This window comes from Trachymyrmex cornetzi, unplaced genomic scaffold (genome assembly GCF_001594075.2).
Source record: "Trachymyrmex cornetzi isolate Tcor2-1 unplaced genomic scaffold, Tcor1.1 scaffold4, whole genome shotgun sequence".
NCBI classification, from domain to species: domain Eukaryota; kingdom Metazoa; phylum Arthropoda; class Insecta; order Hymenoptera; family Formicidae; genus Trachymyrmex; species Trachymyrmex cornetzi.
In genome coordinates, this window is record NW_017298743.1 from 1,912,185 (window position 1) to 1,934,657 (window position 22,473).

At 30.2% G+C, this 22,473-nt stretch overlaps 1 protein-coding gene across 4 annotated transcripts in view; it reads right to left on the minus strand.

The window, feature by feature from the left end:
• The window catches only part of Hrb27C (Heterogeneous nuclear ribonucleoprotein at 27C), a 62,002-nt gene that overhangs the window by 29,593 nt on the left and 9,936 nt on the right, over positions 1–22,473 (minus strand). For 3 of the 4 annotated variants that reach the window (XM_018512298.1, XM_018512297.1, XM_018512296.1), the window contains exons 6-7: positions 17,539–17,739; positions 14,162–14,317 (exon numbers count right to left, since the gene is read on the minus strand). In XM_018512298.1, the coding sequence (XP_018367800.1) occupies positions 14,162–14,317; positions 17,539–17,739 (357 nt within the window). The remainder of the gene's footprint in view (positions 1–14,161; positions 14,318–17,538; positions 17,740–22,473) is intronic. The other variant, XM_018512299.1, reaches the window with a different exon arrangement.

Genomic DNA, 22,473 nt, shown 5'->3' on the forward strand with positions numbered 1-22,473 from the left:
GCATCTATTTTGTAACTTCATAATTAAACAAGAATAATTGCCTAAGATTAAGCAAGTTGAAAGTTTCAGTCTCGATTTGTGCATGCTATATCGATCCGAAGCGATCGAATAACATCGTCGAATAGAATCTAAGCCTTATTTCTACAACGGTTGACGAAAAATATCCTTGCAACTAACATTACTCCGTCAATAGCGTCGATATCGCGCCTAATTTCATCAAACAAAAAGAAAAAAGGTGGTGTATATATCTGGGTGTAGTGATTGTATTTATTCAAATTATATGTATATGTATATATATATATATGTACGCACGCATTTATGTGGCATATATATATACACATATACGTATATGTCGGACGTACGCGTGCACGAATGACCGTGCATACAATGTACATACCTTTAAAAAAATACTTATGACCCTATTACGATATTCACATGAATTTTTAAAGGTATACATTTACACGAGCAGACATACGAGTGCGTGTACATACACATATGTCATAATGAATATAGTTACATGATAAAAGTAGTGTTATGTTGGTTGCTTATTCGCAATCATTAATCATTATCATTAATAGGAGCTACAAAAAAAATTATGCTCTCAAATATCGTTTATCTCATGCTTTTTTAAGCTTAACCCGTTTTCACTGACTCTTTCTCTCTTCCTTTCTCTCTCTCTCTTTCTCTCTCTTTCTCACTCTCTCTCTCTCTCTCTCTCTCTCTCTCTCTCTCTCTCTCTCTCTCTCTCTCTCTCATCCTGTCCCAAAAGAAAACTTCCTATACCCTTCCTTCCTCTCTTTTTATCCTGTCCTGTTTTTCAATCCTATATCTTTTGGTTTTTGCGAGAAAAGATTCAAATAGAGACTATGCGCTTTGGCCTGGAACGTACACCACTGTGCTGTTCGAAAGATGTTCGACTTTAAATCTCATCTCATTATTCATTTTTAATCTTTACTTTCTGTTTCTCTTCTTCATCATTTTTGTATATAGAATTTATGCAGTTTGTCTTTATTTTAAAATTTGTATTTACATTAAAAACTTAAAAAAGACGCTTTATTAAAATTAGAAAAACTGCAGTGTTCATGAAACGTTGGCGTTTAATGTATAAAGACAACACGGAAACCGTGTAGCTTCTTTGAAGAAGAAAAGTATTATTTAACATATATAGTCATTAAAATTTACAGAATACTGAAACATTTTCCATTTAATACAATTCTTATTGACAAACAGAAGATAATATGTAATTATTTACATATTGTCGCGCATATTACTTCTTTGTAAATAAGCGTCAAAAAGCGTAAACACGAATAAAAAAAAACAGAATAAATCTTTTAGTGATAGCAGTAGCTTTACTGATTCAATTACGATTGATTATAAAATTAAAGTCCAACATGTAGTCGTTATTATTGGTAAGCGTTACTTATGTATCTTATTTATTTAAGTATTGTATGTATATTTTATAGCGTATTTTTTTTTGATAAATATCTTAATAAATTTTAAAAAATATAAATGTGTTGTATGTATGTTTTTTAAATAATAATTTAATTAAACCTTAAGATAATCGCAACATTTTAGTTTGGTGATATTTTCAATATAATTTACTCTCACATGATTTTATGTCAGTTAATATTGGATCGGAACAAAAATTTGTAACGCTACTTTATTTGTATCATGTCTACCTGTTTTTAAACAAATTTAATAATTATACTATTCGACAGAATAAAACGCTTTAAAAGAATCTGTTTTTTAAATTGCGGTACGCGCGCACGAGAGATGATTTTTAATGAAATTATGAGCAATCAAAGTCAAAATGCTTTTTTTATTTAGTCCGGATAACTTAGTAGCAAAAAAATCTTAAGAACATTTTCAAAAAACGATTTTATAGAGAAAACTTTAAGCTTTTACGTTAGAAAGTCGAAAATTGTAGCTTTTTATTTTTTTTTTCTTTTTTTTGGGGGCACGTGACAAAGAGAGAAGAAAATTTCCCATTTTGTCTAGCTCGTAGTTTTTTATATATGTAAAAATTACCAAACTCACAAAAACTCAGAAGACATAATCTTTCGAAAGTACAGATTTAAATCTTTAAAACTTTTTTTTAATTTAAATTTCGTGCATTTTTCATAAAGTTACAGCTGCTTAAATTTTAAAATTTGTAGCGCTACAAATTTGTGTTCCGATCCAATATTTTGAAAAGCTTACAATTGCATACGATAAATACAGAAAGTAATTTACTTAAATCACAAGCTTATCTCTGTCTCTTATTTTACAATAAATGTTCAACGTGTACAAGAAATAATATCTCAATATTAAATCATCCTTGATGAGATTCTCTGATCTCCCCAGAACAAATAGTTTTAGATTATTGAACATTTATTGTAAGCTCGTCAAAAATAGCAATCTATTCGTGGCGCAATAGATTTAAAATGATTCGATACTGTAAGCAGAATGAACTAATAGATAAAATTAAATGGAACATTTTATCGAAGCATATTTGTCGCAGGTGTAGACTTTTCATATGTAAAATGTTTTTAGAAACTTTCTGCTTCTACTCCGATCCGAAATTCGCCAGATATATCAAGTTTCCATCATTTTATTGTAACGGATATTCTCAAATAGATCGAACACATCGATTTGAGTGGAATAACATTCCGTCGCGATATCAAAGCGAAAAGTCGAACATCCTTTTTCAGCACAGGGAGACATTAAATTCGGGGCACTGGGAGTAAGACGGATGGAAAGCGCGCGAGCGTAAAGATCATTTAACAAATATATCCTTATTATCGAGACGGGCATTACGCGCCCGCCGCTTTTATTTTCAGAAAATCGCATATCGCATATGCAAACAGCCAAATGCGCATGCGGCACACTTGTGATACTACTAAACTATCATAGATTTTTCTCATTTAATCTCTATTTTATTCTATTCATGATTAGCTCGTAAGGGGATACGACCTTACCAATACAATGCTAAAAGTTTACAAGTATACAGGTCATGTTATTACAGTTAATAATTTCATTTATTATCGTTACAATCATTACCAACTTTACGTCTATTATCTTATTACTTCACACTAAAATATGATAAAAGTAGATCAATCGATTCTCTCATCGTACCGTGTGCGAGATATTTTAAAGCATCCCAACAACTGTAGGAATTCCATTCTACTAAAATCGAAATAACCTCGAGCAAAATAAATAATAGCGGCGGTATCCCCTCCTCCCCTTCTTGCGTCAAAGAAATTAAAAACACTCACTTTGTTAATGTTATTTCATCTTTTTTTTGTTTTTATTAGTGGCTCTCAAAGCAATCTAATAAGATCTGAGAATCATTACTCTCGATCACGTGCCTCGAGATTCGATGATCAAAATAATTATACGTTTTATAGGACTTTATTTATTCGTTTCATCTTCTAGCTAACTTGCCCAATTTGCTAATGCACTCATGGTTTTTTTTTGTTAAAAATCACTGATCACTCTCCCGATACACTCATTTCTTCTCAGTACTGTGTATTTTCGGATCATTGGATTGTGTGCGTATGTGTGTGTAAGAATCGTGGATAGTAATATCTGTCTGCGTGTGATTTATCCCGCTAAGGCGGTCTCGATTCCTCCTTCTCATTCTCTCCTCTCGTAACGATTGAAATATCAGCCCGCTGCACAAACCTTAACATAAACATATTTTAGAATTTTCCTTATATAAAACTCACTTGTTTAAATCTCTACATTGTTTTCGCATTACTATATACGTTTAAGACAATAATTATCTTGTCCTATCAGACTCGCAGAGAAAATCACCTTGTAATTATAATTTAATGCCTTAACTGCTTCTATGTAAACGTAATTTAGAATATATCTCGTGTGTGTATAACACATTTGTCTCTTATATTAATCAACTTTGTCCCATTTGAAATTATTTTTTTACTGCCTTATACTCGCGCCCACACGTGTGGGCGATTATCACACTACCTGAGTACAATATATACCGGCGGCCTCTTCTTTATTATTTGACTCTCACGCATCATCTTAATATAGTTAAAGAAAAAGCTAATAAAGGGTTGATTTATCGAGATTTCCGAGGGGAATCATACGTCGAGATTTGTTTCTAATTCTTTACGAAAGTTACGTTACTTGTTGATCAATATTCAATTTTATTTGAAATAAAGCAAGATCGATTTGACAAAAAGTAGACTCAGGCAGTGACAAAACGATACCTTATCGCCGAGAATATATCCTTTTTCTCTGATTAATTCGACGCGTTATCATGGCTACACTATAATATTCATTCCTTGGTAGATGATCTCATGGTTTATCGACAAATAAATGCCCACTCTGTCTATCGGTCTTACCTATCTGTTATTGAAACGACGCGATTCTGTGACGGAAATTATGTGTAATTATTATTAAAATAATAATAATAATAATAAAGAAGAGGAACTGCGCGATGTTCGCAATTTTAAGAATTAACAATCGCTTGGTGATTAAAATGCAATAGCCAATGATTACACGTCGTCGTGCGGTACGAACTAAGACATACACTAATAATTAAAAACGGCAGGAGAAACTCATGTATATCAATAGAAAGTGTTTTCCACGATAGATTACGATACGAATAATAAGTAGTTAAGTGTAATATTTAATTATACAACCAGTCTTTAGTGTGCGGGACGCTAAAACGTGCGCTTAACGTTAAAACAGACATTTCACGACGTCCCCGGAATTATTTATACATTTAAGGACATTTGTTTAAATATCAAAATACTTAACTTGCCAGGCAAAAAAATCTAACTCGCATGCTACGCATTCGCTTGTAGGATGAAAAAGGATGAATCCACGCATTACCTAATTAAGTTAATAGAGAAGAAAAACAACGACTTAACTTAGTGGCTGTAATATATTTATAGTTTCTTTCTTTATGCTGCGTTTCGCTCTATTGACTGTACGTTAAAAAAAAAAAGTTTAAAATGAAATCGTCTAAATGCATAAAAAACGGAGAGAGATTTGATGTTGTGACGAACCACATAACCGAAAAGAGGATAAACTCTTGGTAGATCTTATAGTGTTTTCTCTTGGGATACACTGGGTGCAGTCTCACACCGCACCAGTTGCGTGTAAGCGCTATACTCAGCTACAATGCCTGCTACACTACATTAGAGTGGTGCACACCATGGTGTACAGGGTGTTATAAATACATACTAGGCAGTGCGACGGGTTATGCGGCAAACTTTACATGGCCAAGCGTGGTTTAATAGACAATGACATTGACTTTATACATTATAAAGTTTATACTACAAAGTTTTATTATTTATATTATAAAGTTTATGTTATATAAAGTCACTGTCATGGTCTATAAAACCGCGTCTGCCCATGCAAAGTTTGCCACGCAACCTGTCGTACTGCCTACTACGTATCTGCAACACCCCGTACACTGTATCATTATTATGCTAAAACCCTGTTCCCGCTTGACTTTTATTTTCAAATTTTAAATGTCACACTGGTTCTACACGGTCTCTTTGAGACGGTGTAGCAAAATCCCACTTCGTGCATAAAATCTGCGCTACACCGTAGCCACGGAAACACGATACACCGAATGAGTTTGCTTACCACTAGCCATAGAAACACGGTACACTGTCCAAGTGTTGCACTAGTGGGCGATACTGCAGCCAAGAGAAAACGCTATTAAGTTCAATCCCTTATTCTACATACATCTTGATAATCACAAATTTGGTGAAACATTGAATGCGCGATTTGACGAATCCCACAATATTTAATAAAAGCTCTATAACATCGTAAATAGGCATCTATTTACATATTGTGTACCTGTTTAAACTTAAGGCTCCTGACTAGTCGCGGCGGCCATGTTGGAATCGTGCCGTCAGAAACGAGGAATGACACGTAAATTTACGCACAATGCCATTTGTAAACAAAGACAATTTGGATGAAACGAAATGACGGGATCGCTTTAAAACACTTGTAAAAATCGATGATAACTGTTCTTTCCTCCCTTGATAGTCAGTAAATGGTCGTAAAAGACTCGTAAAGTGAGCCTATATTCTGGCAGAAACATACGGTTTCACAACTGTTGAAATGAGTTAAATATACACTTTTACGTATAAAATTCCAAGATAACTTTAGTTGTCATCGAAAATTACGACTTTGAGAAGTACGAAACAAGTCACATTTTCACAATTAAGCAAATAATAACGAAATGGCATTGTGCACAAATTTCGTCGTCAAAACTGGTCAAAATGTCACTTTTCCACGCCTATAAGTTCGGCCATTTATCGTGGTATGGCACTCGCAGGCGAGCACACGGACAGGACTCGTGTTTAAGTGTGTGTGGCTACCGATTTCGCCAGACCGCCGTCTGATTCTGTGTCGCCATCGTTAACGCAGAGTTCTTGGCTGAGTAGTCAAGAGCCTTAAGAACCTGAAGAAGGAAGAGGTTGAACAATAGCTTTCATAGAGTACATATATATTCCCAGTAATTTAACAACAAAATCGCAGCATCAAAATTAAATTGCGTTGTCAATAATATGATAGCATTACGTGATTTCGTAGATTATTATGACCAATCATGATAGCAACAGCACAAATTTTAATAATGACGATTTTAAAGTTGTAAGCAAGTTGTCATATCGTGAAAGCATCAACTTACTAACAAATGTGGACTCAATTACTGCAATTCTGATAGCAACACATTGATTTATAAGTAACATGCTAGCAACAAAATACGTAACTATCCAAAAATCACATATTTGCCTTTTTTATAATTATCTGTAATCTATTTTTACTTCACGTATCTTTTACAATTATTTACTGACTGCTGAGAGAGGAATAGCTTCTACCCATTTTTACAAGTTTTGACAAATCTTTTAAAACGATCTCATTATTTTATTTTATCCAAATTCTCTTTATTTACATATGACAAAAAACTTTAACATTTCTCGCTTACATCATGATTCCAATATGCTGCGGCGATTAAGGAGTCTTAAATGCAATAATTTTAATTTTTTAGGTTTCGAGTTCGATTCTAGTCATCTCATATAATATATTTTTTTATAGAAATTTTATTTTATAAGAAATTGATCTAAGAAATAGATAAAAAAGTTACAGAAATAACTAAAACTATCCTAAAACTTTACATTAAGTCTAAAAACCTAAAGGAATGGCAAAATGATCTCCCATCAATTAAATAACTATGTTCTCATCTCTACTATTACTAAATGTTTTTTTATTTCTTTCTCCTCTTTAATGATGTATTTCACAACATCTTACTTTGCTTAAACGAGGCGTCGGATGGCGGACTAGTAATCTATGGATCCAAGTTCGATCCCATCCGCACCTCATATACGCAGGAGTTTGAAAGAATTTTCAGCTACACTAAAAGGATTTTGTTAATTTAGCAAGCCACCAGTACCTTTAACCGGTGATCGGTAAATATATGACAACAAATTATGTTGTTGTGATTGTTGCTAGTCTGCTATACCAATCAATTATTAATAACAGAAACAAACTATATAGAATCTAACCTATCTTAGTTAACTTTAGCTCGTTTACATAGAATTCGTAGATGATCGTGGAGTCTTAAGTCGTAGGAAACAGACCAAGTACAGTCAAATATAAGGAGAATACTTGACTAGAATTAGTCAATTTCTTACGATTCGAGATCCTGCAACCGTCTACGACTTTTATATATAATACGAGCCTCTTATTTGCTAGCGATACTATTGATTATTTGTTACATTGACGAATTAATTTGCAATCGTAAAAAATCGAGCTAGTTATTATTGCCCAATATGGGTCCATTCACGGAGCAGAGGTTCAATTAAAAAAGAAAAAGATGAGTTATATGTGTGAATCGGATCGTGGTCATTAATAAACTATCGATATGTACCAATGTAATTATCGATTTGTAAGTTGATAGCAAATTGTTGATCCAGGTGTTGTGTATTTCCATTCAATTTAAAAGAATATCTAAAATTCTTCCTCCTTTTCTCTTTCTCTCCCCCCCCCCCCCCCCCTCTCCTTCCTTCTCTTTTTCTTTCTCTAATATAAATGGATAAGCGATTGTTATTGGTTTCAGGATTTTAATCATATTTTTTGCGCGTATCCTAAAACTTTCTTATGTATGTTTTTTCTTAGATTTTTCTAAATTTATCATTAGATAACTTTATCAGAGTTATCCCTCTATTATATTTGTTAATACGTGTATTGTGATCTGTCTAATTGGAAAACCATATGGGAGAGGAATAGATAAATAGAACATTAATAATGACAATTTAACTACCTCCTCATTGTATTCGATTGAGATGCTATATAAACAAGTATATAGTAATTCCTTGTTTTATTATTTAAATACAGTACTTTTTGAGATTGGCATTACTTGCCTCAATAAGACGTTACTTAAGACTCACCTCAATAAGACATTACTTAAGACTATCCTCAATAAGACATTACTTAAGACTATCCTCAATAAGACATTACTTAAGACTATCCAGACTTATCCGAAATCATCTCTGCCATATACGTATCGCGCGGTACGTGTACTGGAACTCTCCCTCTCTTGTCTTCAGTGCTTGAGAGAATGATTATTCTAGAACGCTAAATAGCGATCTATCGCTCTCTCCCCTCTTCCTTCTCCCTCTTCTCCCTTTGTCTTATTAAATTGTTGAAAAGTCAAAAACTCGATAAAAAAAAAAATGGGTAAGAAAAAGTGAAGAAAGGAAATAAATTATACGAGATAAGGTACTAACTTGTACACCTGTCAAAAAATGTAAATTATGAGTTTTGTATGAAAAATTGAATTTTATATATAAAAAATGGCATGACTTCGAAGAGGTAATTACATAGTGTATACATTTTTTATAAGTAAAAGCGTTTAAAAATCTTCAACGCCAATTTTTAAATGGATTTAAATTTATTCCGTCTCGTATTTGTGCCATTGTTAAAAGATACGTTTAATTTTACGTATTATTATTTATCATTGATTGGTCTAAACTTAATAGATATAACGAATTATTTAAGGAAACAAAAATTAACAAGTAGTTGGAAATTTAACATTTCAGATAAATATCGTAAGGAAAATGTATACACAGACGATTTCATTCATACTAAATTGAATAGCATGAATGATAATGACTTACTTTTGTTGAAAAACATTATTATTACATAAATACCGATGGCTTATTCCATCTTACTACATTCACCTAAAACATCTGTTCCAACTTTTTGTTAATTTTTATTTTCTTGAATGTCTCGTTATCTATTAGGTTTAGGCCAATTAATAATAATACATTTGTATGCAAATTTAAATACATACTTTCTAACAATAGAATAAACAAAAAAATGTAACATTCAGCTATTTTAAAAACAAAGTTAACTTTCAAAAAATTTACTACATAACTATTATATATAACAATTTTTTTCATATAAAACTTATATCTATTAGTTTTTCGAAATGTGCAAGTTAGATGTCTCACCCTGTATAATATGTATGAAATATCAAAGCTTTAGTCTTTTTTTAAGTTTAATTTACTTTAAATTGACCTATTTTGATGTTGAAAAAAAGAATGAGAATTTTTTATCGAATTTTTTAAATTAAATTTTTAAGCTTGATATGATTTTTGTCGCAAAAATTTATAATAATAAATAAACATTAATATTATAATCTTCAGCTACCGTTGTTCGCCACAAATCGCAATAATATGGAAGATTTATACTAGCGAACAATATTTCTACGAATCTACTACGAATCGTGAATTGCAAATAACGAAGATTACATTTATATATCTTGTCTTTTTATTATAATTATTTTAATACGATAAAACTTATCGTCAGTTCGCTCTTTCCGTTTCTTAAAGTTGTGATTATCGTAATATAGAATAAGAAACCTAATAGTCTTCAACAGATATCAAATACAAAGATCTTTTTCAGAGTTTAATGTCCCGTAAAATAGAAATAAGAAGTGTCTCAATCTACTTAAATAAAGATGACGGATTATCAAAAGTATATCGTAATAAAGGAGTTTACTGAAGTTAAAACCTCCCTACGGGACTTCCCCTACTCGGCATGTAGTGTACCCCTCCTTTAAAACAAAATTAATACGAGCGATTCAGAGCAGTAAGTGTAGATGAACATAAGACAGGGAGGAAAAAAAGAGCTCAAAGAAACAGTAATAAAAAAAGAGAACAACAACCCTGAGAGCAAGCCGTACAGTTCGCGAAAACCGCGAATGAGGCAGATAGTAACAACGGCTAGAATCAAAGTATAGTTTTCCTATATACTACCTATTACATTAATTAGATGCGTCATCTCTGTATTTAAAAATACTAATAATATTGCGTTGAATATAAATATATTATCTGTTATAATTAGTAATCAATTATTCGAATAGCCCCGCTCTCTAAAACCTCCACGCCCTGCCTTCGTTTTGTGTTTTAAAATTGCGTTTTTGTTCGTACATAGCTTCTTCCAACTATACCATCGTCATAATCTAAAATATATGTATGTACATATAGTTGTGACAAAGGCAGCCATTAACTCTTTGTAACCCTTTCTTTTTTCCCCTCCCCCGTCTCCGCGCTAGTATTTAAATTTACTTTTATTCATCTGAGACTCGTTAATATAATAAATTAATTAGCTCGTTTATACCAATCGTCAACAACGCATCAATTATATTTACGTGTCCTGTACAAATGAAATGTAATAACCGCTTTTCCTTAACACCTCGCATACACTTAAGATTTTTAAATTCACGCTTTAACTTTAGTTAAAAATCGATAAGAGTAAGGAATACAATATTAGTAGTAATAATTATAATTGATATACTAATGGGTCTTATTCCGCATCATTATTTATCGGTATTTATTCTATAAAATAAGTTGTAAAAAACAGCCGTAGATAAAACACGTCGCTATTATTTGCCGCTCCCTCCTTTGCAAGTTAGGTATTAAATAACGTGTTATTTATTTAGAACAACCATAGTGCTTTTTTCATCACTTTTTCATCTATATATTTTTCTCTTATGAATTTATCGCTTGAATGTTCGATAATATGTTAACTATTTAATTCTTTAGTTGCAAACCGTATATATACATATTTCCAGGATCAAAAACTAACATTGAAAATTAAAATTTACTTTTGTTACAAAGTTCTTAACCTAAATTGAATAAAATAAGCAAAAAAGTTTGAGTAAAACATCATCAAAGCTTGTTCTTGTTACTAAAGTTTATGACACCGTTATACTGTATATATTAGAATTTTATTTTGAATATACAACTTAAAATATAGTAAATTTATATAAATTTATATTATAATTATAATATATTTTAATTTTGTTTTTATTCAGAATTTTAAAACAGCCGCAGCTAAAGGGTTAATTAGTTTACTTCTTTTATGTGCATTTTTAGAGGTAAAAGTTTATGTGTGTGTGAATATGTATTCATGAGTGTATATGTTTATCTGTATGTGTTTTTTTTCTTTGTATTACTATAATAATTAGGGTGTAAAATTGGTTGTTTGATTGAGCTCTCTAATCGCATTTTTGTTTCGTTATGTGTTCAAGTGTGTTATTGCGTTGATCCCAGAAATTCACACGAGTCGCGTTTGTTAACACTGCACTCGTTTCTTTTCATCTAATTATCGTGGACAATACTGATTTTTTCTCTGCGATATATTTCGTCGCAGACAAGTAAGAAGTTACTTTATCAGATTTTACAACAAAATGCAAAGTTTTAAATTCAAATAATTCGATACATCGATCGATATATTAATAAATATCATAAAAAAGAAAAGATTGGCTTATTCTACAGCTTTAATGCAACGCGATTTAACACTTTATTGTCAGGATACGTAACAAGCATTAATGACATGAACGGCGAAACGAATAACGGAAAGAATACGAAGAAAAATAAAATTAGCAGTCGATCATCTTGCACTTAAGATACAATGAAACCTTACACTGTCATTCGATGGACAAGGAAAACAAAATAAATGGGCAATAGTAAATTACGTTATATGAGATCACATTTATAACGCTTAACGAAATTGCTGGATGCTGTAACCGTAATCTATTAATTACACCTTTATGTGTGATATAAGGTCTATCTTGGTGAATTATACATTAGCATAATACTCGCCATTCTCATCGATAAAGTAAGACACAACGCGACCCGCTCGATAATTAAACATGAGCATTTGGAGAGCACTCTTCCGAAATATTCCTCGTTTAGATCTATGGTAAATCCTACAGAGTAAATACAATTAAGTCATATATTTAATCAGGTAAACTTTTCAGGTCGATATCCCCCACCGAGACATATCCACACGATTACAATATACCCCTCCCTCCACCTTATCTATCAATGATCTCGTTCTACTGATCTAAAATTTAAACACTTATAAGCTTCATCGCATATTTCATAATTATCGTCGACAGTAATAATAGTGTAATAGTAATAGTGTAGTTGTAGTACTTGCAGTAGCAATAGCAAGAGTAAACACTCATAAGTATTAATAGTAATAATAGATGTATATAATAGTAATAATAATATAGAATTAATTATAATAGTAACAATAATAATCGTAGCCTTAAATGTGCCTAATAGTTATTATAAATCGGAGGTAAAAAATAAATCAGTTTTCACGTCCATTTTATGGTATATGGTCGAACAGAAGCCAGTCCGACGGCCACACACTAAGTTCTTATAATACAATTTGTAAAAATATTTGTGATTGTTTGTCGGTTTTCTTCTTATCCCTTCCCTTCCGCGCTTTGTATCATTTCCAAATCGTTGGAAGAATAGGAAAGTCGCTAAACTAATTTAAGGAATCAGTATTCATAAACAAGAAATAGTAAAAGAGAAAAAAGGAACTGAGGGAAATACGTATTTAAGATACTACTAGTGATATGACATGAAAGTAAAAAAGGATGTCTGCAGAAACCGCATCCTGCTGTCAAAGATTTATATAGATATACATACATCATATTAAAATGATCTATATTGTACACTATTCTCAGTAGTCAGCCTGTGTGTCGTCTTACTTAATTATCTCATCAATTACTCGTTATATCATTTTTCATTTTTCTTCAATTATCCGGTATAACAACTATTTAATAAATACAAGATCGTGGAGGGACGAGTGTCTCGAATGTGTAAGTCATTCGCGCTGACTTTCCATCGGAGACCATAGTTTAAATATTTCTTTCGTTTGTGTTCTTATCATTTGTGTTACATATACCGTTTGCTAACGGTTAGGAAGTGAACAAGCATCGAATTTTGTTCCCCTGAGAAGAATTTTCTTCTCGAACGAAAACTTATTCACCTCCATAATAAATGCCATTAACGATTAAATGATTAGCATTCCTGATTCTTTACGCTCGCTTTTACTTTGTTTGCACATTTTAGAATCTCCTCCTTAGAATCTCTTTTAGCTCATTATGTATTTTTACAATTTGTTATCACGCTTCCTTTCGTCTATCCCAGTGCCATACAAACTTCACTTGCCTCATGGGTGTGTATTCTAACACTGTCAATTTGTGTATTTTATTTAAAACACTTAATATTTAATTTATATTTTTTATCTGAAAAGATTATATGCCGTTCTCGCGAGCGATCAATAAAAAAATCAATATCTGATAAAAGTCTAAACACCTTTTTTTATGTTTCCGTTTGCCAAGCTTTTTTGTTTGAAATACAAGATGTGTTTCGATAATAAAAAAAAGTTATCTATGTTAATCGACCGCTCGCGAACAACATGCCGGCGTAAACAAGAGACATTCCATTTTCTGTCGTCTTTCTGCAAATCTTAGCGACTTTTTTAGCGAGCATTTTACTGTATAACTAATATTGTAACTCTAATTTGTGGCTTCTACAAAAATACATTAAATAGTGCCAAATTCCTTAAACGACAAGTATCTTTTCCTAAATAGTATTTTTAATGCATACAGAAACGTGAATCGACAAAGAATGTCTCAAGTCATAACGCAGATTTTACGATCAATATATAGTTTATCCTGAATTTGAAGAAATAACCCACGAGCAAGGCCAAGCCATTCAGCGCATCTCTCCAACTCGAGTCAATTAAAATGGTCATGAGGTGGGCCACTCTTTAAAATCGAAGCCTTGCTGGCCGGGTTTAGGAGCGCTTGCAGCGTACCCACCTTGACTATTTTCTCCTCCTTGATACGAACGCTGAGGATAAGAAGTATCAGCATAATTACTGTATGCAGAATATCCAGTATAATCTGGAGTCTTGGCTGAACTGCTGCTAGATCCTGGCGCACCTGAACCGGTATTTTGCCGCGAATACATGTCACCTGCAACATTTGTACATAATATTAAGTGATTTCATTCTAATAGGTTATAAATAAACGTAAAAAAAAATAAAATTAAACATCATATGCAAAGTATTAAAACTAATTATTTGCGACATACATTTAGACGATACTCTACTTTATACTATCTAAATGTTATATTTCAAATCAAAAAAGTAAAATACATAAACTATTATTTTTATATATAAAATAATGTAAATAATATTAATAAAGAATATATACAAAGTTTTTTGTTTTCTTATATTTGGTACTTTTCAGATAATATAATAAAAACTATTATTTTATATCGCTTGTGTAATAGATTGTAAAAAAGAATATTATAGCAGTATAAACATCTTTCTATTTAAGAAAGTTTTAACCATTCTCTTCTACTATTAAATTTTTTTTAATATTGTATTATAAACTATTTTATAATTACAATATAAATATATATATTAAACATATATTATATATTGTACATTTTTTAAATAAAACAAAAAATTAACAAGACTCTATTATATTGTTCAATAATTCTCATAAATACTGCAAACAAATTCCATTCTATAAACATCTGCGTATAAAAAAAATTCACGCCTATAGTGTATCTAAAGAATTATAAAATTAATTTACATTTAAATCGGCTCTATTACAACATCAAGATAATGAGATCAGTAGTCCTGTGTTGATGTACAATGCGATTAATTTACCTTTCAATATAGATCTTTATATAAAAAATAGATCCACACAATAATAAATTATAACTATATCAAAAATATTTCAAGCAACTTATAAAATATATAATTCTTATTATAAAAAGCACAACTCTAAAGGTAGTAAATCATATACTCGAGATAACTGCTATACAATCATGCATTTAATATCAAATAACTATTACAATCTACAATAATAATAAATGTATGAACAAGCTTTTTTAACATCTTAAATATATCTCACATTTTATCGTACATTTTTGCTCAGAATTATCATTTACAGATTGAAAAAATTACTTTAAACAAATATTATAGAAATGTTCACATATACAAATATCTCATGTTTATAAATAACGAATTGACATCAATTATAAATTCATTACAGTTACAGATAAGTATGAAATGTGTACATTAACAATAAAAAGCACTAAATAGACATACATTTATTACACACAAGCAAAGATATAAAAAATGCTATACTGATCTCAGGATCTTAAAGACGAATTGATGTCAGTTGTATAACTTCTATTTTTTTTTAATTTTTATAACTTACAAACGCAAAAAAAAAGCTGATTATTATTGTATATTTTTTACAACGGATCACATTTGTCATCGTCAGTAAAGACATCAATTCGTCATTAGTCAAATAGGCGATAAAAGGAAACAGAAGGAGAGAGTACAGCATATTATCCTGCATTACAAAGTGTCATAAAACATTAATTTTCTTAATTAACTTTTAATGTTTGTAAAGTGATTATTCTTATTATTTATAAGTTACAAAAAAATTATAACATGCTCTCAAAACTTGGGATAAAAATATCTTTCGAGAATCTATTCTAAATCTGTTATATATAATCTGTTATGTATGCAATATATGTATATATAATTTCCAATCATAAATGGTTAAACAACCCGATAAATGGGTACTGGCAGGGTACATGCTTTTCGAGAATTTAAGTATAAAAGATATTCGGAAAAAAAACAGACTAACAAAATACAATAAAAAATTTGCAAAGGAAAGGAATATCTAGGATAGACAAGGACTTTTAAATAAAAAGAACTATAATTTAACGTTATGGTTCAGAAATTATCGTTTTTAATGCTCGAGGCGTAATCTAGAACATCGTGTAGCGAATAAAATATGAAATAATAAAATAGATGATGGGACCAGAATAGCTAGGCGAGTGGCAGTGCGTCAAGCGTACAGCAAGCATTACTTTCAATCCAAAGAATGAGCAATATGCAACGAGTATATAGCTATATTCGATTATTTTCATTCAATTCAAGCAAAAGCTAGTATCTATATAATGCTGTTTTCTGTACTTGCACACACTCACAAACAAACAAACACACACGCGCGCGCGCGCTCGCGCACGCACATATATATATATATATATATAGGTATACATATATATGTATTCAAGAAAAATTTAAATGTATATAACATATATACATACACGCACACATATACATATACAGATATATATATATATATACTTTTATAAATTCTTTGATAAAATTACTTAAATAAAAAAGATAAAATTTTTTAGATCTATACACTCGTTGTGAATATAATACAATACAAGTCTTCTTAAGTTTAATAATGTTAATACAATACCAATTTTATTTTACTTCCTTCAATCTTCATCGTAATAATTGTAACAAGATATGTTAAATGTATCAAATTTTTAACGTATTAATTATTATTAGAAACTTACGTACAATGTGTTAAACAATTTTTTATTAAGAATTATACATATATATATTTATAATCCGTACAAAAATAATTAGTATATATTTCATTCAATTAATACATGTATATATTTTAAATTTTATCACCTTTTACTTTCTTTTTAAAAGCAGAATTATTGTTAAAATCTTACAACTATAAAAATGTTAATATAAATATGTTATAAAAATTCATCAAGCAGAATATTAGAAATTGTCCCATTATTAAATTGTTAATCAAATTGTTAACATTCATGTACTATCAGATGAAAATATCGCAGTTAACAAAATTGGTTATGAGAATTGGAGGAAGTGCATACACCAAATACAAAAAGAGAAACATTCCATGTGTTGAAAGTATCAACTCTTTGAGTACAATAAAACCATATATATATTCAACAAAACATCGGTGATCTACGGATTTATATATAAGTTCGACGAAAATCATTGGCGTGGCCTAAGGACTCAAATATGTATTCGGTGAAAGTCATCTGCGTGGCTATAGACTCATATATGTATTCGGCGATGTCTCCTTTATATTTCCATTGTAAACAAAATACATATTCCGATCACAATCGCGAACAACATCTGCATCCATAAAAAATGTTCAGTTTGTATGTGCTCCGTACTCAAAGAGTTAATCCTGACCACTGGACATATAAAATTAGGCTAGTATAAGAAATTACATTGCTGTAGCTAGGCGCAGAATTAGGTCAAAATGGAACTAATTGCGATGCCAAAGGGTGGAAAGAGGAAAGTTTGTTTGACTTGAGCTTGAAGACTCACCCTGCGGGCCAGAGGGGTTCGAGTTGGAGTTGGGCTGCGAGGAGTTAGGCTGAGGGGGCTGGGGTGGGGGCTGGGTCCCAGGAGGAGGCCCATTCTGTGGCATGTTCCAGGAGCTCCAAGAGCCCCCAGGCCCGCCTCCCGCAGCCCCGCCAGTACCCGCCGTGGGCCCGTAGCCCCCTGAAGCGGCCGCCGCCGGCCCACCTGCGATCATCAACCACACAAAACACGTGTCACCGACCGCATGTCATAGCTCACATCATCTTTCTTACCACTTTGTTTAATTCATATTACTATTGTTTTTCTCCAATTTGTTACAAATATAAAGCTGTCTCTATTTCTTTAATGTTAAAAACGCCTCTTCGGCGACATGATTATTCATGCTTGGTTCTCTTAACAAATAGCATGGAAGAAGAAGAAAAGGAAGAATTAAAAGCAAAGATAGGCGATGACAATAATTATACAGGATAATTTAGGCAAATACACTTCAGTGGAGAATACATCTCACTTCTTATATTTTGTAAACTGGAGAAATAAACAAATATCTATCTGAGCATACGCATCTCAACACATCTAAAAAGTTAAGAGGAACAATGTTGCAATCACTTTGCAAATATTTATTAGTAAATTTCATTTAACTTTCTATACTTTAAAGTTCTGAACTATATAGTAAAAATTGACAACAAATAAAATAAAGTATTTTATGTATGCGTGAATTTTATCAAATACACAAAGTACATCATTGAAATTACTGGAAAGGCATTTTCCCTTTCAATTTATAAATACACCCTAATAACTTGATTTAAATAAACCTCTTTATTATTTTTATTATATTAGTTTTAAAAAATATCAATTTCTTCTTCTTCTGAAGACAATTTTGTGTTTAATAAAGACAGTACGTGTTAGATAACATATGTTGATTTGTACATATATATTTAATACGTTTCCTAAATATATCTAATATTTTATAAACTGTTAAACTTTTATAACTTTTAAATATATAAAACCAACACGACTAAAATTTACATAAATCAATACATCTTCCTCTTTATAACAAATGTGGAAAAAAACAAAAAAAATTCTACAAAGAACAATGTAAAATATTTTTCCAAAAAAATTTTGTAAGATGAAATATTAAAACTTTATTTTTTTAATAGTAATTATAATAAATACTTTTTCACACACACACACAAAAGATTAAAAATAGGTTAATTTTTAATCTTTAATTTAATTCAATCAATTTTTTATCCTTTTTCTAATTTTTTACAAAAGAGCATATTTCCTTAACGGACAAATTGGGTGTCTTTCCTGAGGTGCTTAACGAAAACATTCTTTAATATTATAAACATTATAAAATAAAATTTGTTTTACTAATATTTCTATGTTTTAATTTTAATCTTCCTTATTATTACATAGATAAAATATGTATAATAAAAAAATAATTCCGACTACATATTTTGATATACTAACGTTCTAATGACTGTAGAGCGTATTTGCCTGAACTATCCTATGGAAAAGTTGCTCTTATAGAAAATATTATTAAACATGTGTGTACAACATCGTATAGATTACAACACAATATAGGTAGCTTCTCTATTTTATAATACATGAATGTGACATTTGTTATCATGAAATGTAAGCATGTAATGTTATCATACTCAAAGTTAGTATTCGCTATCTCTAAGCATATTAGAGATAGCATCGTATTTTTAATATAGCAATTGGTGCTTTAAGATAATTTAGTGTTAGAAATAAGTGGAGAGTAAGAATATTATTTTAGTATAAAAACAAAATCTGTGTAAAGATTTAGATTTAAGACTTCTGCCTACTCCTTTCTTACTTCTGTGGCTATCTTGAATTATGACGCCAAAAGCGAAAAAATACATTGTAAAAAATTCTTGCAAAATATATTAAAGATCGATAGGAGACACGGTAGAAATATTGAGAAAATTATAAAGTTATTTATCATCAAAAGAATTGTCGCAACCCACTACAAAGCAATTTTTTGAAAAAAAAGTGCAAAATTAAATTTTATTCCGCACTACAATATAATAAGATGCGGATAATCTATTTATTATGTTTTAAAGAACAAATTGTAAAATGTGACTGTAACTTTCGTATGTTCGTAAGAAATAAGCTTAAAAGAAGTCTTATGGTAAAATATTTTTTCTAATAAAACAAAATGTAAAGAAGAGTACAGACATGAATCTATATCACGAATAAAATGCAAATGAGTTAATTCGTCATGCCTTTTGAACCTTAAAATATAAGCAATTTGTAAAACTAACATTTAATACAATAGATTTATAAAATATATCAAAAACATCTTTTGAGTTTCAATAATAAATAATTGAATTCTGCCTATATATAAATATGTATATATATATTTGTATATATATATATATATATATACGTATAAACCAAAACAAGAAACAAACTATATGATAGCTTTATATATATCGAATTGAAATAAATATTTTATTTTATTCCAAAATAAAAGAATTTTCGATATATTTCGCAAGTGTGTTTTATCAAATGGAAATATTGTTTTATTGTTTTATTGAAAAATAGTCATTTCAATGTATTTTGTAAGAATTTTTTATATGTACTTTCTCGCTTCTACCGTTACAATCAAATATATATATTTGTATCTAATAAAAAGATAATGCGATCTATTGAATATAAAAATAATAGGAAATTAAAATAATTATAAAACGGTTAAATTCGTTACTACAAAAATGTAACGATGTTACCGTCACAAATAGAAAAAAATAACGATCGTTAAAAAAAACGATAACGTAAATGACGTTACAAATAACGCGTTACTTCTCACTCTGCAAATCTATATATTTGAAATTGTATGGAAACAAGATAGAAAGTTTAGTGCAATTCAGTACAGCGTCAATAACAGATCTTTTATCAATTTTATTTTAAATACATGTATATTAATATTTCCATTATTTAACTATAGAATACAAACAATAGCCCTATTCTTTATATATATATATATATATATATATTCTATCTCGTTTCTGCCAAACTTCAAATATATACATATACAGAGTGTTAGTTAAGTATGTTGCCATATTCAACAGAGCGATTCTTTGGTTTATTTCAAGTAAAAAAAGTCCATATAAACATGTGTCCTAAACGGCTTTCCGAAATAAAAAAATTTAAACGTGTAGTAATAATCTGTTTATTTGAAAGGAATACAACTTGAACTAGTCAAAAACTAGTCAAAAACAGAAAAACAAAAACAGGCTTTAGTTCTTCTGATAAAATAAAATTAGATGAATTAGTTGAAAATGTCCACCTTACGCCATGATACATCCATCGAGCCTTCTTCTCAAAGATTGACGTACACGCTCAAAGATACTAGGTGTGTTACGTATTGCCTCGCATGAAGCAACTATTCGATTCCTCAAATCATTCTCATTCTCAATTGGGGTGGTATAAACCAAATTTCAGATGCCCCCAAAGAAAATAATCCAAAAAATTTAAGTCTGGTGATCTAGGAGGCTTTGATTTTGACACTTTGTTTACGGTTGTGCGAATGGTAACTCACGTGAAGCAAGGCATATTTATATGCAGGAAGATATCTCCAACGCAATTTACCGTCAAACATTTGCGAACATTCACCTGTATTTCGGAAACTAAACCGTTTAAGACACATGTTTATATGGACTTTTTTACTTGAAATAAACCAAAGAATCGCTCTGTTGAGTATGGCAACATAATACTTAACTAACACCTTGGATATATATATATATACAGGGGGTCCCAAAATAATCGCCAAATATTTCATGGGCAGGTAAAGCGGATTAAACTAAGTCGAAAAGTCCTCTACCATTTTGCAATTTTCGCAATAGTTAACAAGTATTAATTACTAAAAATTGCCGAAAATTGGTCTTCAATAATTTTTTACTCATATACTATCAATTTCACTCAGAAAAACTGTAAAAAACAAAAATTGTTTATATTCTTCTCATAAAATTCTAAGAATTTTTTCAGAATTTTTTGATACCGTATTTTTTCATGTTTGTAAATATAAGAAAATGTAGTACTAAAAAGTTGATAAAAAATTTTGAAAAATTCTTAGAGTTTTATGAGAAGAAAACAAATAATTTTTGTCTCTTACAGTTTTTCTGTAAAGTTGATAGTATTTGAGTAAAAAATTATTGAAGACCAATTTTCGGCAATTTTTAGTAATCAATATATTGTTAACTATTGCGAAAATTGCAAAATAGTAGAGGACTTTTCGACTCAGTTTAGTCCACTCTACCTGCCCATGAAATATTTGGCGATTATTTTGGAACACCTTGTATGTATATGTCTCATTTTAAGTACACAAATGTACACTGATTGCGTTCAAAATACAAAGTCATTCAATGGTTCTTTATTATGATTGGTTTATATATTTAGATCCAATAAAAAACTAAGTGTAAGAACCAATCATACTAAAGAATAACTGAACTATCTTGTCTATTGAATGCAGTTGCTAGTTTATCTATAAAGAACGAACCTCATGACTGCAATGAATAAGTAGAAGCCTTATAAATAACGAAAAAAAGACATGAAAAGAATTAAACTTGAAGAGAATCAAGCATAAAAATCTACAAACAAGATTGTGAAGCAAGATTATGAAGAAACAATATTTTAAATACGCATATATTTGAAACATATATGTATTATGTCAATCCAAACCAAGCGTTAAAGTTTTATTTACAATACTTGAGATATTTAAACAAAATTGTAATTATATTTATATATTTTACTGTATAATAGTTGCATTTGCATGTAGTACCATATAATAGTTACTAATATACAAATATTATATGTATATAAAATTTATATAAACATTTTAAATAACTTATCATATATAAAAATGTTTATAACATTTTATGTATGTGTGTGTATAAACATATATATATATATATA